Consider the following 18,229-nt stretch of genomic DNA (forward strand, 5'->3'; position numbering starts at 1 on the left):
TTTGTGCCATTATTCCAGGACTTAAGCTAACTTGTCAGTGTAATAGGATGGGCTGCACATCATTTAACAATAAAAACAGCAGTTCTTGATGAACTGTCCACAGCGAACTTTCCATACCTTCTGTTTCTCTTCTATCTCTGCCCCTCTATCCTTTCCTGCAGGGAGGCCCCCCCTGGCCCCGCTCTACTTTTGGACTTGAGCAATGAGAAGGATGTCTTGATCCGCCCACTTCACAGTAGCCTTCTGGGAGAGCGGTTCTGCTTCGAGGTAAGGGCTTCTGGTGCTCCTTTAAGCTGAGGAGCCCCCAGTACCCAGGGCATCCTTTCAAAGAAGAGGTTCTGGGGCTCAGGTCTGCCTGGAAGCCACTACCCCTCACCTTGGACTGATGGGAGCCATGACAGTTGACATAGAAAAGTTACAATGACTTATGCTTGTGCTCAAAGGCTCTTCCTTCTCCAGCAAAACAAGATGTAGAGAACTCAGTCTCCCAGACCAGGCAAGTTATCCTCAGGCTGAAGCTCAGTCCTCTGCTGTTCTTCTGTCCATAACTGTCTTGGCTACCTGGGGGACTATGAGAAGTTCCTCTAGTTGGGTTGGACCTGTTGGGTTGGACCTGTTGGGTCCCTGCAGAAGATGCAGAGTACCATTTGGTGAGGGTGTAAAGCAGGGTGGGAGATTGTCCTCCAGAACAGGGTATAGACAGACAAGCACATATCCCAGGTTAAGGTTAAACCCCCACGTTGGCATTGGGATCCAGAGGTGAGCTATGACTTTGATTAAGCTCTGCCCCCCTCTGCCTCTCTGTCCCCCATCAACAGAATGGATGATCGCAGGGATGGGGGGGGAGTGCCCTGCCTCACAAGAAGAGCAGAGCATAGACTGTCATAAATACTGTCCTCCCTTCTCCCAGGTGCTGAGCAGTGGAGGACGTCGCTGCTTCAGTTGTGCATCTTCTGCGGAGAGGACCCGCTGGATGGAGGACTTGCGCCGAGCAGTCCAACCTAATAAGGTACAGGCAGCACTTCCTTGTCTTGTGTTCCTTGTAACAAGTGCATGCTCCCTCTGCACCAATTCCTCCACCTTCCCCTTATTAACTGCCACCCTGCAACACATTCAGTCATGCGTTTCTGTACTGTTCCTGCCCCAAGTCCTGCCACCCATCCTTCATGCTCTCTCCATTTCACCATGACACAGGCCCCCCTTTCCCACCTCTATTGGCATCCTTGGTCTTGATCCCCCCCCCTCTGATCCTGCTTGGCTCCTCCTTATGCCCCATTCCGCCTTGATCTTGCTGAACCTGTCCAATGCAGTCCAGTGCTCCAAGTGTTGCAGAGAAGATACGGGGCCCTTCCTCAAATCCGCAGGCCTCCCCCCCTTCCCCCCAGGCTTAACCTAACCATAACCCTATAGGCTTCTAAGGATGCAGTCCTATGCACATTTACCTTGGAAAAAGTTCCACTGAACTTAATGAGATTTATGTCTGTACAGTAATATATAGGAATGAGTACACTACACATATAGGATTGTACTGTAAAAAGAAGTACTGTAGTCAGGAGGCCATAAAAAGCATAAAGGGAGCTGAGCTTTCTTTGGCCTCTCTATATCTTGAACATGGTCTCCTATCCCTGTTTATTTCCGCTTGGTTTTGAGTCCTACACTTTGCCTTGCATCACACTCCATTTCATGACCTTCTCCCTTTCCGACTTTCCCAGGACAACTGTGAACGGATGGAACGCACACTGAGCCTTTGGGTGTATGAAGCAAGGGACCTGTCTCCCAAGAAGCGCTATTTCTGCAGGCTGCTTCTAGATGGGATCTTGTACGCTCGCACCACTACCAAGCAAGCCAGCCCCACAGGAGCAATCTTCTGGGGTGAACACTTTGACTTGAAGACTCTGCCACCGGCTATGGACTTGCAAGTCTGCCTGGTGCAGGAGGAGGAGGGGCAGCGCCAGAAAGGCAGTGCCATTGCCAACACTTCCATTCCCCTAAAGGATCTGGCTGCTGTGCGCCAGCCACTGGAGAAGTGGTACCCTCTGGGCAGAGACAAGCACACCGTGCCCGCCCTCCGGCTACGAGGACGATACTGTGACATCCGTGTGCTACCCATTGTGCAGTACAAGGAGTTTGCTGAGTACCTGACCTTTCATTATCGGGAGCTGTGTGCAGGGCTGGAGCACAACCTCAATGCCAGGGATAAGGAGGAACTGACAGGGGTCCTGGTGCGCGTGTTGCAGAGCACTGGCAAGGCCAAGGTATCTTCTTGTTTACAAATGCACAGGCTGAGAAGGATCTGGGGAACAACCACCAGTGGAGTCAATAAGAGTCTGGAGGTTGCATCTCCCACCACTTCCCTGAGACCACCAAACTCTGAGCCCTCTAAACGGCTTTGGCCAATGGTCTATGTCCAATCCAGTCGGTCCCTTTGCTGCTGCCCTGGGAAAGAGACTCTTAAGAAAACTCAAGGTTTGATTGCACCATTTGGGGTTTTCTAAAGTCAGATCTATTGGTGCCGCCCCCTTGCATTGCTTCACTGCCATTGGGATTGGATTTCCTTTTGGATCCTATGGTGACTCAGAAACTGTACCCACTGGTTGAGTAACTCTGCCCCACGCACTCCCCTTTGTTGTTGTTGTTGGACTTTCTCAGAATCACAGAATATGCCTCAACTTGTATATTTCACCCATCACCAAATTGGGGCCCTGTTTCGGGAGCAGGAGGGAAGGTGGGACAAGGGATCACTGGCGCAGAGCAGGCTTGTTCCCACTAATCCTTTCCCCTCTGGCATTGCAGGCCTTTCTCATTGACTTGGGTGTGGCAGAGTTGGACCGTTTCGACGAGCGGGAAGCACTCATCTTCCGTGAGAACACACTGGCCACCAAAGCCATTGATGAATACATGAAGTTGGTGGGAGGCCCATACCTGCTAGCCACACTGAGTAAGTTGTGTAGCCAGCTGGCTGGCAATGGGTGACCAGACTGTGGCCTTTACAGGAGGAAGGAACTAGTTAGGGTTTTCTGTCCCTGCCTGGAAGCTGCTTTCTTGTCATGAGAACAAAGCTCCCGGGGGTTCTTTGGAGCTCCAGTCTTCGTTGCCCAACGCATAACCTGATCTGAGGACCAAATAGCCAAACAATGGGCAGAACAGGCTCTTTAATGTTCCTCAAGGTTTACTTATTTTTATAATCTCCTGCTGTGAAGTATGGCAGCTTGTCCCAGGAAAGCACTTAGTTTTCAGTGGGAAAAATTTATGTGGCTGCAGCATCTCCATTTGATGCAAGCGTACCTTTAGAAGAAGGACAAGTGACCGCAACCACTTCCACACTAGCCTTTTCCTTCAGAATAGACCATCCTGTATTTCCTCATTTTGTTTGTGCGGACAATCCAGATGATGTTTTTGCCAAGCCAGTTCACCCTAGTGGTTTCCATGCTGTCCTCCCTGATTTATGGGAGAGACTATTTTTAAACATAAATGCGATCACGGCAACAACCTTTCATGTGTGGAATGGCAAGCTCTTTAGAGTCTTCTCTGGGCTACTGTCCCTTTAATTAGTTGCTTACTTTCACTTCCAGCCTCTGTGCATGTGCTTTTCATGTGTGTTTTAATTACTTGTTCTCTGTTTGCAGTTGCTTGCTTCTTGAAACAAAATATATTGTTGCAATTGCATCACAGATGTTATTAGGATGAGAGACTGTTGAGAATGGGTGGTGGAAAAGTGGGGAAAGCAGTAGGACCACAGACAGTGATAGTGAACATAAGAACATAAGAACAGCCCCACTGGATCAGGCCATAGGCCCATCTAGTCCAGCTTCCTGTATCTCACAGCGGCCCAACAAATGCCCCAGGGAGCACACCAGATAACAAGAGACCTCATCCTGGTGCTCTCCCCTACATCTGGCATTCTGACTTAACCCATTCCTAAAATCAGGAGGTTGCGCATACACATCATGGCTTGTACCCCATAATGGATTTTTCCTCCAGAAACTCGTCCAATCCCCTTTTAAAGGCGTCTAGGCTAGACGCCAGCACCACATCCTGTGGCAAGGAGTTCCACAGACCGACCACGCGCTGAGTAAAGAAATATTTTCTTTTGTCTGTCCTAACCCGCCCAATACTCAATTTTAGTGGATGTCCCCTGGTTCTGGTATTATGTGAGAGTGTAAAGAGCATCTCCCTATCCACTCTGTCCATCCCCTGCATAATTTTGTATGTCTCAATCATGTCCCCCCTCAAGCGTCTCTTTTCTAGGCTGAAGAGGCCCAAACGCCATAGCCTTTCCTCATAAGGAAGGTGCCCCAGCCCCGTAATCATCTTAGTCGCTCTCTTTTGCACCTTTTCCATTTCCACTATGTCTTTTTTGAGATGCGGCGACCAGAACTGGACACAATACTCCAGGTGTGGCCTTACCATCGATTTGTACAACGGCATTATAATACTAACCGTTTTGTTCTCAATACCCTTCCTAATGATCCCAAGCATAGAATTGGCCTTCTTCACTGCCACTGCACATTGGGTCGACACTTTCATCGACCTGTCCACCACCACCCCAAGATCTCTCTCCTGATCTGTCACAGACAGCTCAGAACCCATTAGCCTATATCTAAAGTTTTGATTTTTTGCCCCAATGTGCATGACTTTACACTTACTGACATTGAAGCGCATCTGCCATTTTGCTGCCCATTCTGCCAGTCTGGAGAGATCCTTCTGGAGCTCCTCACAATCACTTCTGGTCTTCACCACTCGGAAAAGTTTGGTGTCGTCTGCAAACTTAGCCACCTCACTGCTCAACCCTGTCTCCAGGTCATTTATGAAGAGGTTGAAAAGCACCGGTCCCAGGACAGATCCTTGGGGCACACCGCTTTTCACCTCTCTCCATTGTGAAAATTGCCCATTGACACCCACTCTCTGCTTCCTGGCCTCCAACCAGGTCTCAATCCACGAGAGGACCTGTCTTCTAATTCCCTGACTGTGGAGTTTTTTCAGTAGCCTTTGGTGAGGGACTGTGTCAAACGCCTTCTGAAAGTCTAGATATATAATGCCCACGGGTTCTCTCGCATCCACATGCCTGTTGACCTTTTCAAAGAATTCTATAAGGTTTGTGAGCACTATAAGGTTATAGTGCTCGTATTTTGTACATAAAATGTCCCATTTTCAATAACTGGCAACTTGCATTAAAAGGAAATTGAAAAGCAGCTGTCAGTGAATTAGGGCCGGCCTGCTCGGTATGCTAAAATGTATAGTTTGACCTTGTGTGTTGTTTGGTTACTTTAATAGGAGTCCAGGGGTAGGGTCACCAGGATTGGGGCTGGAGCACAGGGTGGTGGGCGTTTAACCCTTTCTTCTCACAGCACATCCAAAAGGAAATTCTGCTTGCACTCCCACCCTCCACCGCTGCCCTTGGGAGCAAACTCCACTGGCACCAGTGAAAGCTCCCTTCCTGAGACTAATAGAAGCTCTGGGCCATTTTTATCACCTTGCAGTGCAAGGGGAGAGACTTAACCCACCACCACCACCCCCATGCACTTGGAGCCCCAGTCCTGGTCCTGTGGCTGCTATTAAGCTCAACACTTAAACTGTGGGCTGGAGTGTAATGTATAGTTTGGCCCTGGGATTGACCAGTGGTCTCAGTATAATGGCAGCTTCTTCTGTCCTTAAGAAGCACTGAAACAACTTACTGAGGAATGTGGAAGCATTCCCCTGTGGGTGGCAGGGTATTGATTTTGGAAGGCCATTGGTTTGATCAAGCATTGTAGTTCATGTAGCTCTGCAGTGTCTTGATTGCATCTTAAGCCATCACATCATTGTCATCATAGTCTGGCTGTGGCTGAAGTCTTGTGGATGTCTTGCAGGCGATGTCATAGCGCAGCACTATGCTTTGGCAAACAGCTGTGAAGTGGACCCCAGCAAGTGTGTGTCATGTGACCTGGCTGACAACCGCAGCAACTTGCAACAGATCTGTGAGGAGGTCTTCCTGAGGATCGCTGGGTCTAGCCAGTAAGTGCTTGAAACAGGAACAGTCCCCACTGGGCCTCTGTGAGGGGAAACTGGGGCTGTTGTGTGTGGCTTCCTTCATGCAAGGAGAGCTTTGCTTCTTATACTTCTGGAACAGAAAGATCCAATACAGGAACCCTGGCAGCCCCTCTCAAAGCAGCCTGCTGGTCGAATGAATTGGTAGCCGCCACAGCAGCAGCCCTCATTTGGAGCAAAGCCTCTTTGTGATATGAGGGTTCAATGTGTAAAGTTAGTGCCTTTGAGCATGTACAGATTGCAATTCTCATTACTGAAATGTAGCAAACTGTGAAAATGGCATCTCTCTGAGAATTCCTGGAGGGTCGGCACCTGGGGCATTTGTCCTACTTGCCCCCCTCCAAGTACGCCAGTGGCGCTGGCCCCCTCGGGGAGAACCCAGGGCTCTCCCTGAATCTTCAGCTTTAATAAAAGTAAGTACAAAGAACAAAAATGAGGAAATGAAAGCATGCAAGCTGTACTCTACCTGGTTGCACAACAATTGCTCCTGGCTTTCTGACCAATGAATTCAAAGGCATTGGAGTAATGTATAAGCACCAATCCCTTATTTTTATATTGTGCAAAATTAAAATGTATGTTATTTGTATTTGGTGTAATGCAATAACCTGAAGCATATGAGACTACCTATAGTTAAGCTCTGGCTCTTCTGTGTTCCTGCATAGCCCTTAGGCTCCCTTAGCACAAAATGTCCACCTCTGGGTGTTTTCTCAGCCACCCTCTTCTTTCTCTCTGCAGCTCCTTTCCTGCTGAGCTTAGTGAGGTCTTCACTGCCTGGCAGGAGGCATGCCTCTTGCGGGGCAAGGCAGGCATCGGTCAGCGGCTCATCTCTGCGTCCCTCTTTTTACGCTTTCTGTGTCCAGCCATCATGTCACCCAGCCTTTTTGGCCTCACCCAGGAGTATCCGGATGATGCCACCTCCCGCACCCTCACCCTGGTGGCCAAAGTGATCCAGAATCTGGCAAATTTTACCACGTAGGTACCTGGATGACTGGCTGTGCCGAGGAAGAGTGATTTGGTATGATGCTTGGACGTGGCTCAGGGTGGGCAGTCAACACTGGTCTTCAAAAATATACGAGAGATTAGTAACCAGGACATTGGTATCTATATATTTCTGTGGACATTCAGAATGCATGACACACACACACAAAAGAAAAGCTATAGGTTTTTGTTAAAAAGACATTTTGAGAGAGAAAATCTACCACAATGAATAAAAATAAATACAGTGGGTCTGCACTCAGATTTGAGCATCAGCAGATGCCGAGCCTGGGGCTCAGAGAACCTCCTAGACACAACCAGAGGCCCAGTCACACCTGTGGTCCACACCATGGGCCTTCTCCAACCTCAGAACACCTCCTGGTTGCAAACAGAAGTTGCATACTTGAACCAGAAGTGGCCTCTGGTTGCGTCTGGGAAGCCTTCTGAATAAACTGGGAGGCTGGTGCAAACTCCAGAGGGCCCAGCATGGCCCTCTGAGTCCTTGAGGTGTTGCGACCCTACCTCCCCTGCAGATTTCATTATCAGCTGATTTCGGTATATGCGGGTGGGGGGGAGAGGTCCACTGCATATCCATTTGATTGTTCAATGTGATGAAAATTAAATTATTCAGAAATTTTACCTTCCAGGCTTGGAAGAAAATGTAAAATAAAGAAATCCATGGGGAAATCCTGAAACATACCCTATTTTCCTTACTTTATAGTGCTCCTTCACTTCAAACAACTTTTTCCCCAGCCTTACTCACTTCCAAATATTAGACCTGGGGGAGAACTTTGTTTGAAAGTGCAGCAAAGTAAGGCAGAGATGGGAAATGGTTTGGTCCCTTCATGCATATACTCAATTTCATGTTAAAAAAAAAAAGATTCTCCCCTCCCCATATGTGAATGCAGCAGGCACCAGAGTATATGTGTCTAGTTTGACCCCCAGTGCTTAGCCACAGCTGACAGTGTCATGCCATTTTCTACAGGTTTGGAGAGAAGGAGGCCTACATGAGCTTCATGAATGAATTTCTGAAGCGCAACTGGGACACGATGAAGTCATTCCTCAGTGCTGTCTCAAGCCCTGGCAGTGCCATGCACTTGGCTGCCTATGATGACTCCATCGACCTAGCTCTGGAATTATCCATCCTTCACTCTTTGCTCTGCAACATCTTCTCCACCCTGGAAGAGGTACTAGAGATGCTTTTGTCCCTTTGAGGTTTGTGTGTGTGCATGTGCCTATGTGAGTCTGCCTCCTAGCGGCAATATGTTGAATGTCCTTCTCTGACCGAAACAGTTCAAGCAGAGATGCGAAGCTGAATCCAGGAAGAGCCAACATGAGATGCTGAAGCCATGTGGCTTTTCAAGACTGGCATGAGAGCTCCTGGGACCAACTGTGTGCCAACTGTGTGCTCCCTCCCTTTTCAGCAAGCTCATCCCTGTCTTTTGCCAGTTACTTCACAAAACAGCATTATCTAATTAAGCAGAGGGAGGGCTTAAAATCTGGAGGACAGAAACTCATTGGCAGTGGTGTCCAGCAGAGGCAGGGATTTGGCGAACAGTGCATTTGGGGAATCACAGAGGTATAGGACAAGGCAGTCCTTGTGCTGAGAGGGAGGAAAGGCAGAAGGATATTTGGTCTGGAGTTTGAGAGTGCAAATTTTTTTAATGTATTTGCAATCAGGCTTCTAAAACAGTGTTCCTCAAATGGTGGGTCGGGACCCACTAGGTGGGTCAAGAGCCAATTTCAGGTGGGTCACCATTCTTTCAATATTTTATTTTTAATATGTTAGACCTAATGCTACCAAGGTGTGACTGCATTTGGGGAAATGTCATAGATCTGTACTTTTAACAGATCTTTTAACAATGATGCTTTTAACAATGAGAGTCAATGGGACTTACTCCTGGGTAAGTGTGGGTAGGATTGTAGCCTAGGATTTAAAAAATTTTCCTGCTTAATGATGTCGCTTCCAGCCATGACATCACTTCTGGTGGGTCCTGACAGATTCTCATTCTAAAAAGTGGGTCTCAGTGCTAATGGAGTGAGAACCACTGTTCTGAAAGATTAAGGTAGGACTGTAGGGAAAGGGTGTGGGGGAATTTGCAAACATGGGGAAATATTTTTAAAACTAGATGAGGTAGGGGTGTGTGTTTGTGAACACAGGCATGCACACACCCACACACACACTTTTAAATGTAAATTGTAGGAATTGCCAAACTTAAGCAGTCAAGCTTTACCTGTGATCTGGCCAGGGTGAGATCAAATCTTACTCTCAGTCTGGCCAACCTAGCTATATCAGTTCCCCATTTTCTGCAAGCCCCCTGGGATATGTTGGCCTCTTACAGCAACCATTTTTGCTCTGTTACTTATAAGCGGACGCAAGAGAGAATGGAACCTCTGCCCACGATCCTCCGTGCCATTCAAGAGGGGACACCAGTGCCTGTCTCTGTTCAGCTTGGCCCCAGCACAGAGAGGTAATTGCTGTACTTGTGGTGCACACTCCTTGCTGATGGGTGGGGAGGACTGTAGTGAAGGAATGAGGTCATGTTGTCCATTCCAAAGGATAGGAAGAAGAAAATTTACCTGTTGGAAGGCTCAGCAGATGGATTTTGTTCATGCTTAGAGTTTGACTGACTGACTATTTGGTTCTGGGAGAGCATTTCTCCCAGAATGAATTAGTTCTTGGCCCCGGGTGGGACTTCTTTTCCCTGTCATTTGGACTGACAGGTTGATCAGCACGCATCTGTGGATGGGGTGGAGGGGGCGTTGGTAGTTGGCTGATCCTATCTTCTTTTGGGACCAGATGATGGTACTAGGTGTTAAGACGGGACTAGGTGGTGTTTTCAGATGGTCTGATTCTAAGTTGAGACCCTCCCCACTCATATCCCTCTTCCTGACATGACATAGTTCTTCGTCTGAACAAATCCTGCATTTGGCTGTCAGGGGTCGAGCCCTTGTCCGACCCCTGCCTTACCTGGCTGCAGGCCAGGGACAGAACTGCCTGGCCATAGAGCCACCACCACCTCTCCAGCTGACCAGGTAAGACGTAGGGCCTACGTCTGCCCTACGTCTTACCTGGTCAGCTGGGTGGGAGAGACCGTCCCCCCCAGGGCTCACCTGACCTGAGCAGTGAGCAGGGCCAGGTCACCATTAACCACCAAAGAGGAGGGAAGCAGGCCAGGGTCAAGGCCCCTTTAAGCCTAGAGAGGGAGGAAGGAGAGAAGCCGAGGGTGTGGCGGGGGAGGATAAAAGCAGGGAGGCCTGTGATGACAGGCAGTTCTGGAGAGGAAAGGCTGGAGCTGGAGCCCCTGCCTGAAGACCAAGGGCCTCAGATCCTGCCTCCAGGGAGGAGGACAAGGGTGTCGTGAACCCCCTCCCCCTGGCTTGGTCTGAGGCTTCCCCTGCAAGGAACCCCAGGGAGGGGGACACCCCACCCAGGGGTCCCATGAGACCATCCAGCTGACCCTCGGCACCCCGCCAGATGACGCCCTGAGACCCCCCCCTTTTGGGGCACCCCTCGCACTGGCAAATACTAAAAAATCTGACTCAGAAGTAAAATCAAAGCAATTGAGTGCATTTTGCAAAATAAACGAAGGTACGTACATATGCTTGGTTTGCAAAATCTGAGCACAGAGTTTAAATCTTTTTCAAGAGAATTTGAACAGGCCCTGCTCTGTGGTGCCCACCATGTCTATGGGATGAAATGTCCACCATGTCCATGAGTCAGCCCTTCCTCTGTATCAGATAGCGCTGAAGTGGATTAGCAGGTCAGGTTTGAGTATGGGGACTGGAATCAGGGTTCAGGTGGTGTGTATTGCTTTGAGGTCATGCTCACCTCCCCACCCCTGGCTTTGTGACCCAGACGAACAGAAAATCTGAAGCCAGGATTTCTGCCCCCTCGTGAGCTGGGCAAGCATAGCCCCCTGATCAAGAGCCACTCCATGACCAGCATTCAGAAGGGCAGAGGCAAGGAGGAGCCTGTGGTCCCTTTGCACCCAGTCAAGACGAGGAGCAAAGTGCAGCGCACTCAGAGTGTCCCAACCCAGAGCAAGGTGGCCCGAAGACTGCACAAGCAGAGCAGCACAGAGCATGTGACTGAGCACCGGGACAGCAGTCCTCGGCCTGGCGTCTCCAACCCATACGGCGGCTGCAGTGGCAACAGCAAGGCCTCTCAGGTAAGGTCTCCACGGGCTCCAGATTGGTCTCCTAACCATTCAGCCTGGCTTGGTGGCCACTGGCTGCCTTAGCCTAGCAGTTCCCTGGATAAGGAGTGAAGGAAGCAGTTGTGCTGCAGAGAGCAGAATATTGTTGGGCACTTCCCCACTTCTCCAAGTGGCAAGAAGTTAGAAGGGCATCGCTACCAGAGTTGGTCTTCCTTTGGAGGAGAGAGCGCTGGCATCTCATGGCATTTTAGTAAAATTTTCCTTCTTTATATATATACACAATCTAAGACCGAAGGAAGTATCATTTGCAGGCCTTCAAGGGAACAGATCAGCTACCCCATGTCAGATTCTCAAAGAGAAGCTTTGCGCTCAGAGGTGCTTTTGATGCTCTGCTCTCTGTCCCCTGTCTCCGATTCAGTTTTGCAAAACTACTGTGTCTTTATTATTAATTATTATTATTAACAGTATTTATATACCGCTTTTCAACTAGTATTTATATACCACTTTACACATTTGTGTACCTCTTACACCAGCCCCTATCTTATCCTTGGTGTGGAGATCATCTGATACAGCTTTCCTCCATTCCAGACAGATCTCTGTATGGACAGACTCTCATTGAGATGCATTTATTGGCCATCAGTCGATCTGACTTGCAGACAAGTGAAGTGCATTTCATAACTCCTCCTGTTCTCTGCTGCTCTGGCAAAAGGAGGACAAACACAGCTATAGCACTTCTCTCTCCCAGGTTTCTGGGCAATATACACTATATCTCCAGCTCTGCAGAGAGGTGTCATTCAATTCTAGGAGAAAAGACTTGGACACCAGGGTGCCAGACTTTCTGACCCACATGATCTCTCTGTTAAAGCTGTCCTTGCAGAATCACAAGAAGGTTTCCTAAGCTCCTTTCTGGTTTTCCAGGAAAGACTGAGCAGGTACCTTTCAGAAATGCTCCAGTTATTAGGATATTCTAATAAGGAGAGAGAAGAAGTTGCTGGGAGAAGGAGCTGGGCTGGACCTACCACCTCTTTGATCTGAGGGTCTCCTTAAGACCCAAGTAATAATCTTACCTGAATTCCAGGGGTCTTCAAAGGTCCACCCATCTGCATCACTCCCCCGGAAATCCACAGTGCCTTGGCTGCGTCACTCTGAGGAGGCAGCTGCAACACAAAGTGACCTCTATGCCCTGCGGCCGCTGGAACAGGTAGTAGAGACTTCTCAAATTATCAAGCTCTTCATCCAACTGGGTCTCCTCCAGCTCTGATTGCATGTGCTATTGTTAGCAGCAATCTACATGTTATAGGCCAACCCACATCTACTTCCTCAATCACTGGTGTTTCCCTAGTACGTGTAAAACATAGGCAGGCTTGCCAATCCCAGCAGGTGGACTGGTTAGGGGCTATTGTTGTTCGTGGATTCAGATGATGGACATGCAGATGATGGAAATGACCGTCTGCTTGACCATGTGATCATTCTGCAGTGACAACTGAACTCAAGCTGTTGAAACTTACATTGAGGTTTTCCTTGAAGGAAGCATAAGGGTATGAGAAAAAAGCAAGAGAAGTGCCATCATCACAGTGACCTAAATTTGAACCAGGGACTTCCAGATCTGGTGCTCAGAATCATGCAGGGCAAACCCAGTAGGGAATCTCTATTAATAGACTGGTCTCTGGCTAATCTAACTGCTGATCTTGCATTTCCCCCCCCCCCCCCCAGTATGGAAGGGAGATGGAAGTGCTGCAGACAGAGCTGACTGCAGCCAAGGAGAAGCAGAAAATCTTTGAAGAGCAGCTGGAGAAACTGACTACCCAAAATCAAATGCTTCTGGAGGAACAGGTCAGGTTTCAGGAGCAGGAAGAGGCCCTCTGCAAAAGGTTGGAGGAGACTGAAAGCCTCCTTATCCAGCTCAGTGGCAGGTAAGACATTCTTGGATTCCATAGAGGTTGTTTGTTTGGGCCCTAACCATGAGATTGTATGCATTTGAGATTGAAGCCATTTAAGCTTTTATAGGAATGCTGTGGCCACCTTGTACATGTTGTTTTACAACAAATGAGAGGACAGGTCCTTTCACTGAGAGAGGCAATAGTCTAGAACAGGGGTGGGCAAATCTCAGCCTGCGGGCCATTTGCAACCCTTGGGGGCACCCCAATCCAGCCGTCAGGGAGCCCCCAGTTTCCAATGAGCCTCTGGCCCATCAGAGAGGGTTGGAGCCCACACTGGCCCACAACTGCTGGTCATGACCACCAGATGCAAGCTGCTAGCCAAGTTAGAGCCAGGCCTTTTATAGTCTCCATGTGTTTTCTGCTTTTTCCTGGGCATTATTTTAAACACACACACACATTACCTCTGAACAACTTACATCTCCATGTGCTTCTGGCATGGTCTGTATGTTTTCACTGTGCAAGAAGTTTGCGGCAAACAGTTCATAGTTCTCATGTGATTCTACTTGCCTGTATTGCGCATTTATAATTCTCATGTGTATTATAAATAAGCTCAGTAAAATTTGTTCATTCATATAAGTTCCATCTCTAATGTACTCATTTATGTCACTATATGTAAATTTATTCAAATTTAAATGTTAATTTTTTTCTCCCCCCCTCCCCCCACACAGTGTCAGAGAGATGATTGACCCTTTTGCCAAAATGTTTTCCCACCCCTGGTTTAGAAATAGGCATAAGGGAGACCATAGAAGAAAGGGAGGGGAGTGGTGGTAGGGATAAATGGGGGAAGAATATGCCATTGTTTCATGCACACCTGCTTAAGGATAGTTGCAGGATGGCAGAGAAACAAGGGAGTTGTGGCAAGGGCTTCATATGAACCTGCATGGCAACCTTAATGGCATGGTGAACTGAGCTGGTACCTGCTGTAACATTTCACCAGTGAGGTCTGAGTCAGGATCATCTATGGTGAGCTGTTCCTCACAGATGGGACAGGCAAAGGCAGAGTACTAGAAATATGAACAGGGTAGGGGAGCAGCCACTGCTATAAGGAGACTCTCTTGGTCAGTCTGAGAAGAGCTTTATACACCTTCATTGTGTTCTTTAAAATCCCTGTGAAGTCTAATTTCCATTTTGCAGATGGTGGGCTGAGGCTGGGAGACAGTGACATGTTAAAGCAGTGGTTCCCAAACTGTGGGTCGCATCCTGATTTTTGGTGGGTCTTGTAAGGGTAATAGAAAGATCAGATAACCAATTTCCTCAAACCCTGAAGTTGCTACCTGTCCTGCAAACTGCTGAGCTCCTGCAGTTTGTAAGTACTGTATGTTTAAATATAGGGAGATAAATGTTTGAGGGTCTTTTTTCTGGTTATTACTTATAGAGAAATAAAACATTTCTTTCTAGATCTTTTTTAAAAAAGTCTGGTAAACCTAGGTGGGTCCCAACAGAGTGTCATTTTAAAAAGTGCATCCCAGTGCTAGAGAGTTTGGGAACCATTGTGTTAAAGGCCAACCAGTGAGTGCAATATGTGTGTGGAAAGGGCTGTTGAACCCTCCAGGTAGACCTCTCGCCCTGATGCAGATTTCTAGACCAATGCGGATTCTTGTTGTGTTGCAGGTTGTCAGGGGTGGAGGGCAGCTGGAAGAAGGATCACGAGAAGCTTCGAGTCAGTGAGGAAAAGACCAAATGTCTGGTAAGAGTCCTCTGGAGACATTCATGGCAGTGGGTCAGCCCAGAAGTGAAGGGGAGAAGAAGACTGCCCAACAAATGGTAGGGAGGCAGCTGAGGGTGCATACAGAATATTAGGATTGGCACATACAGTCAATTCTCATTATCCACTGGGGTTAGGTTCCTAGAAATCATAGCAGATAATGAATCCATGGATACCAAATCATTGAACCTATGGAATCAATGGGTTAGGAAGAGGGTAGCTAACCTGGTCAGGAATGCCAGCAGCAGATAGCTTCAGGATGGCCACAGTTAGCTTCAGGATGGCTGCAGATGTTTAAAAATGGCCAGGGATAGCTTCAGAATGGCTGCTGTGGATTCAGAATGACCACTGCAAATAGCTACAGCAGGCGTGCTCAAAACGTCGATCGCGATCGACCGGTCGATCGCGAAGCAAAATCCAGTCGATCACGCGCCGAGCCTCCCGTCCGCCATGTTTCAACATGGTGGGCCAATCGGGAAGCTCTGGGGCTCTTTCCCGCCCCTTTCATTGATTGAAAGGGGTGGGAAAGAGCCCCGGAGCTTCCCGATTGGCCCGCCATCGCATCCGGGACACTCGGCGGCGCCGGGCCAATCGGGAAGCTCTGGGGCTCTTTCCCGCCCCTTTCAACATGGCGGGCCAATCGGGAAGCTCCGGGGCTCTTTCCCGCCCCTTTCATTGATTGAAAGGGGCGGGAAAGAGCCCTGGAGCTTCCCGATTGGCCCGCCATCGCATCCGGGACACTCGGCGGCGCCGGGCCAATCGGGAAGCTCTGGGGCTCTTTCCCGCCCCTTTCATTGATTGAAAGGGGCGGGAAAGAGCCCCAGAGCTTCCCGATTGGCCCGTCATGTTGAAAGGGGCAGGAAAGAGCCCTGGAGCTTCCCGATTGGCCCGCCATCGCATCCGGGACACTTGGCGGCACTGGACCAATCGGGAAGCTCCGGGGCTCTTTCCCGCCCCTTTCATTGGTATTCCTGCGGCGGCTGAGGGAAGGGTGCGTGGCGGGAGAGGTGGCCACCGCAGAGGCTGAAGGGCCCGGGCCCTGTCCTCAGGAGAAGGTGGAGGCGGAGGGGGGACTCCCGCAAGGGGAGGGCTGGAAGGAAGGAGGGCCCTGGCCACCCTCCCCCTCCCCAGGCATGGACTGCGGTGGGGGTGAAGGAGGTGGCAGCGGCGGCAGCAGTCGTCCAGGAGGCTCCCGGCCTGGGTGAGTGCGAGCGAGGAGAGAGGCCCAGCTGGCCAGAGCACCGGTGGCACTTACCGCCCCATCCTATGCATGTCTACTCAGAAGTAAGCTCCATTGAGTTCAGTGGGCCTTACTCCCAGGAAAGTGTGGGCAGGGTGGCAGCCTTGGTCTGCTCAGCCCATGAACCTCATTCCCTTCTACCCCTTTTTTCCCCTGGAGTGTCAAGGAGACAAAAGGAAACAGCGCCTCTGAGCGCGTGCAGAGTGCCTTTCCTTCTCCGCTGGTTTGAGTGTTGCTAGCAGTCTCTACCCACTAGGGTAGATCTCTGGGCCTTGCTGGGTTTCAAAGTAGCTCTCGAGCCAAAAAAGTGTGAGCACCCCTGAGCTACAGGATAGCCGTGGATAGCTTCAGAATGACTGTGAATAACTATGGATATCCAGCGCAAGTTTGGGGCTAGTTGAGGCTCAACCCGAGGCAAGGGGGGAAAATTTCCCTTACCCCAGGGAGAGCTGCAGCGGCTCCAATGGATCTATTCAGATCTGCACCACCTGACGAGGTGGCAGAGATCCGAGCAGAACGGAGCAGCCAGGAGCCACTCCATGCCACCCAGGAACGGGGCTAGGATCCGGTATAACTGGCCGTGCCTCCCACTTTCTGCTCGCCCACCCACAGTTCTGCTCACCCTCCCCCTTTCCCAAAATGCCTCCTCCTTGCTCGACCCATGTTCCCCCAGACCCCCACGCTGCCTGAGTTCAGCTGCCATGGACCTACTTCATTTCAGTGCAGCCTCCACAGGGATGTGCACCAGCCCAGCTTATTGCCACAGAAGTGCAAACTTGCTTTATGGCACATTTGCGACCCTCCCGGGCCGGTGCAAAAATATGCACCGGTATGCACCGGTGCGGGACTATGCACCAGCCAAGGGCATAGTCAGGGTTGTGCCCTGAGTGTCCCAGTGTGAAGAAATCCACCTCATCTGGAGAATTGGGCTCAGGGGGCTGTTGCAGGGTTGGACCCCAAGGATCTCCAACTCAAGGGGCTTCTTCTCACTGACAGACTCAGGCTCTTCATTGAAGTCTGGGTCCAGTACCTCAGCAGCTAGTGCTGCTGATCAAGTTAGTTCCTCCTCAAAGGAATCCTGGGTCAAAGGAATCCTGGGTCCTGGGTCAATCCTGGGTCAAAGGTCAAAGGAAATCCTGGGTCAAAGGTCAAAGGAATCCAGGATTCCTCAAAGGAATCCTGGGTCAAACTCCTGGTTGCCTCCTAAGGCTGGGGCCATGACATTTTGGCTATTGCTCTGCAAGCGTTCTAGAAGTGGGCTGATAATGCTGAGCTACATTGTGGGCCTTTGGTAATGATTGGACTACTGCTTCACTGAGGAGTCAACCACCTTGACTTGCTCTGTGCTTAACTGTGATGAGATGTACCAGGGTGCAAGCTGCTGATAGTGTAGTGTAATCTCTTGCAGGAGCACCACCTTTCTGCAATGGAGAGGGACCACGATCAACTTCTCCGGGCTGTCAGCCAGATGCTGGGATATCGAGGGAAGCAGTCTAATTCGCAACAACGACCGCTTTCGGGACCTGTTTGGGTAAACAGGACCGAGAATGGGGAAGAGACTTAGCCCAGGTTCCTTTGCCTCACCCCAAACCAAGCTGGCACATCTGTAGCAGATCTGGTGTGGACCTCTCTTGTTCCAGTCAAACGAGCCAATTGACCTTGCAGATATCAGAAATAATTGAGTGTCCCTCCACTGGACAAGTCCCTGCCTCTCAAAGGGTCGCTTGAGTGCGCTGCTCTGATAGATCCTTCAGCTGCCACCTCACAAGGAACTGTGCCACACCTGTTTGTGCCTCCCATTCCCAACCTAGATGGATGATGCTATTGCTGATGCTGCACCCCCCTCCCTTTCTCAGCAGAGCCACCCTGACCTCCCATCTGCGAGGGCTACTTTTGTATGTCATTTTGAAATAAAGCTATTTTCCACAGACTCTTCTCAGTATTTTTTTTTCCTTTGAAACTGAAGCTCAAACTACACATGACAGCTATAGGTCTGTGTTATGAGCCTGAAACTTCCTCAGTCACACTGGAAATGGGTGGTGGATGGAGGGGGGGAAAAGGGTGGACGCTTGATTTAAGGAACACTTAAGGACTTTGGGTCCCTTTTATTTTCCCTGTGTCCATCCCTGCAGCCCCTTGTCTTAGGTGCTTTTCTCCAAAGGCCAAATCAGGCAGCACTTTG

At 49.6% G+C, this 18,229-nt stretch overlaps 1 protein-coding gene across 1 annotated transcript in view; it reads left to right on the top strand.

The window, feature by feature from the left end:
- The window catches only part of RASAL3 (RAS protein activator like 3), a 43,453-nt gene extending 25,547 nt beyond the window's left edge, over positions 1 to 17,906 (top strand). The window contains exons 6-18 of the mRNA XM_066616301.1: positions 162 to 267; positions 911 to 1,009; positions 1,713 to 2,255; positions 2,794 to 2,938; positions 5,850 to 5,994; positions 6,763 to 6,999; positions 7,988 to 8,189; positions 9,373 to 9,473; positions 10,862 to 11,174; positions 12,241 to 12,363; positions 12,876 to 13,075; positions 14,714 to 14,789; positions 17,456 to 17,906. Coding sequence (XP_066472398.1) covers positions 162 to 267; positions 911 to 1,009; positions 1,713 to 2,255; positions 2,794 to 2,938; positions 5,850 to 5,994; positions 6,763 to 6,999; positions 7,988 to 8,189; positions 9,373 to 9,473; positions 10,862 to 11,174; positions 12,241 to 12,363; positions 12,876 to 13,075; positions 14,714 to 14,789; positions 17,456 to 17,611 — 2,446 coding nt within the window. The 3' untranslated portion in view covers positions 17,612 to 17,906. The remainder of the gene's footprint in view (positions 1 to 161; positions 268 to 910; positions 1,010 to 1,712; positions 2,256 to 2,793; positions 2,939 to 5,849; positions 5,995 to 6,762; positions 7,000 to 7,987; positions 8,190 to 9,372; positions 9,474 to 10,861; positions 11,175 to 12,240; positions 12,364 to 12,875; positions 13,076 to 14,713; positions 14,790 to 17,455) is intronic.
- Positions 17,907 to 18,229: the final 323 nt, after the last annotated feature.

The sequence above is a fragment of the Tiliqua scincoides genome, chromosome 2 (assembly GCF_035046505.1).
Source record: "Tiliqua scincoides isolate rTilSci1 chromosome 2, rTilSci1.hap2, whole genome shotgun sequence".
Classification (NCBI taxonomy): domain Eukaryota; kingdom Metazoa; phylum Chordata; class Lepidosauria; order Squamata; family Scincidae; genus Tiliqua; species Tiliqua scincoides.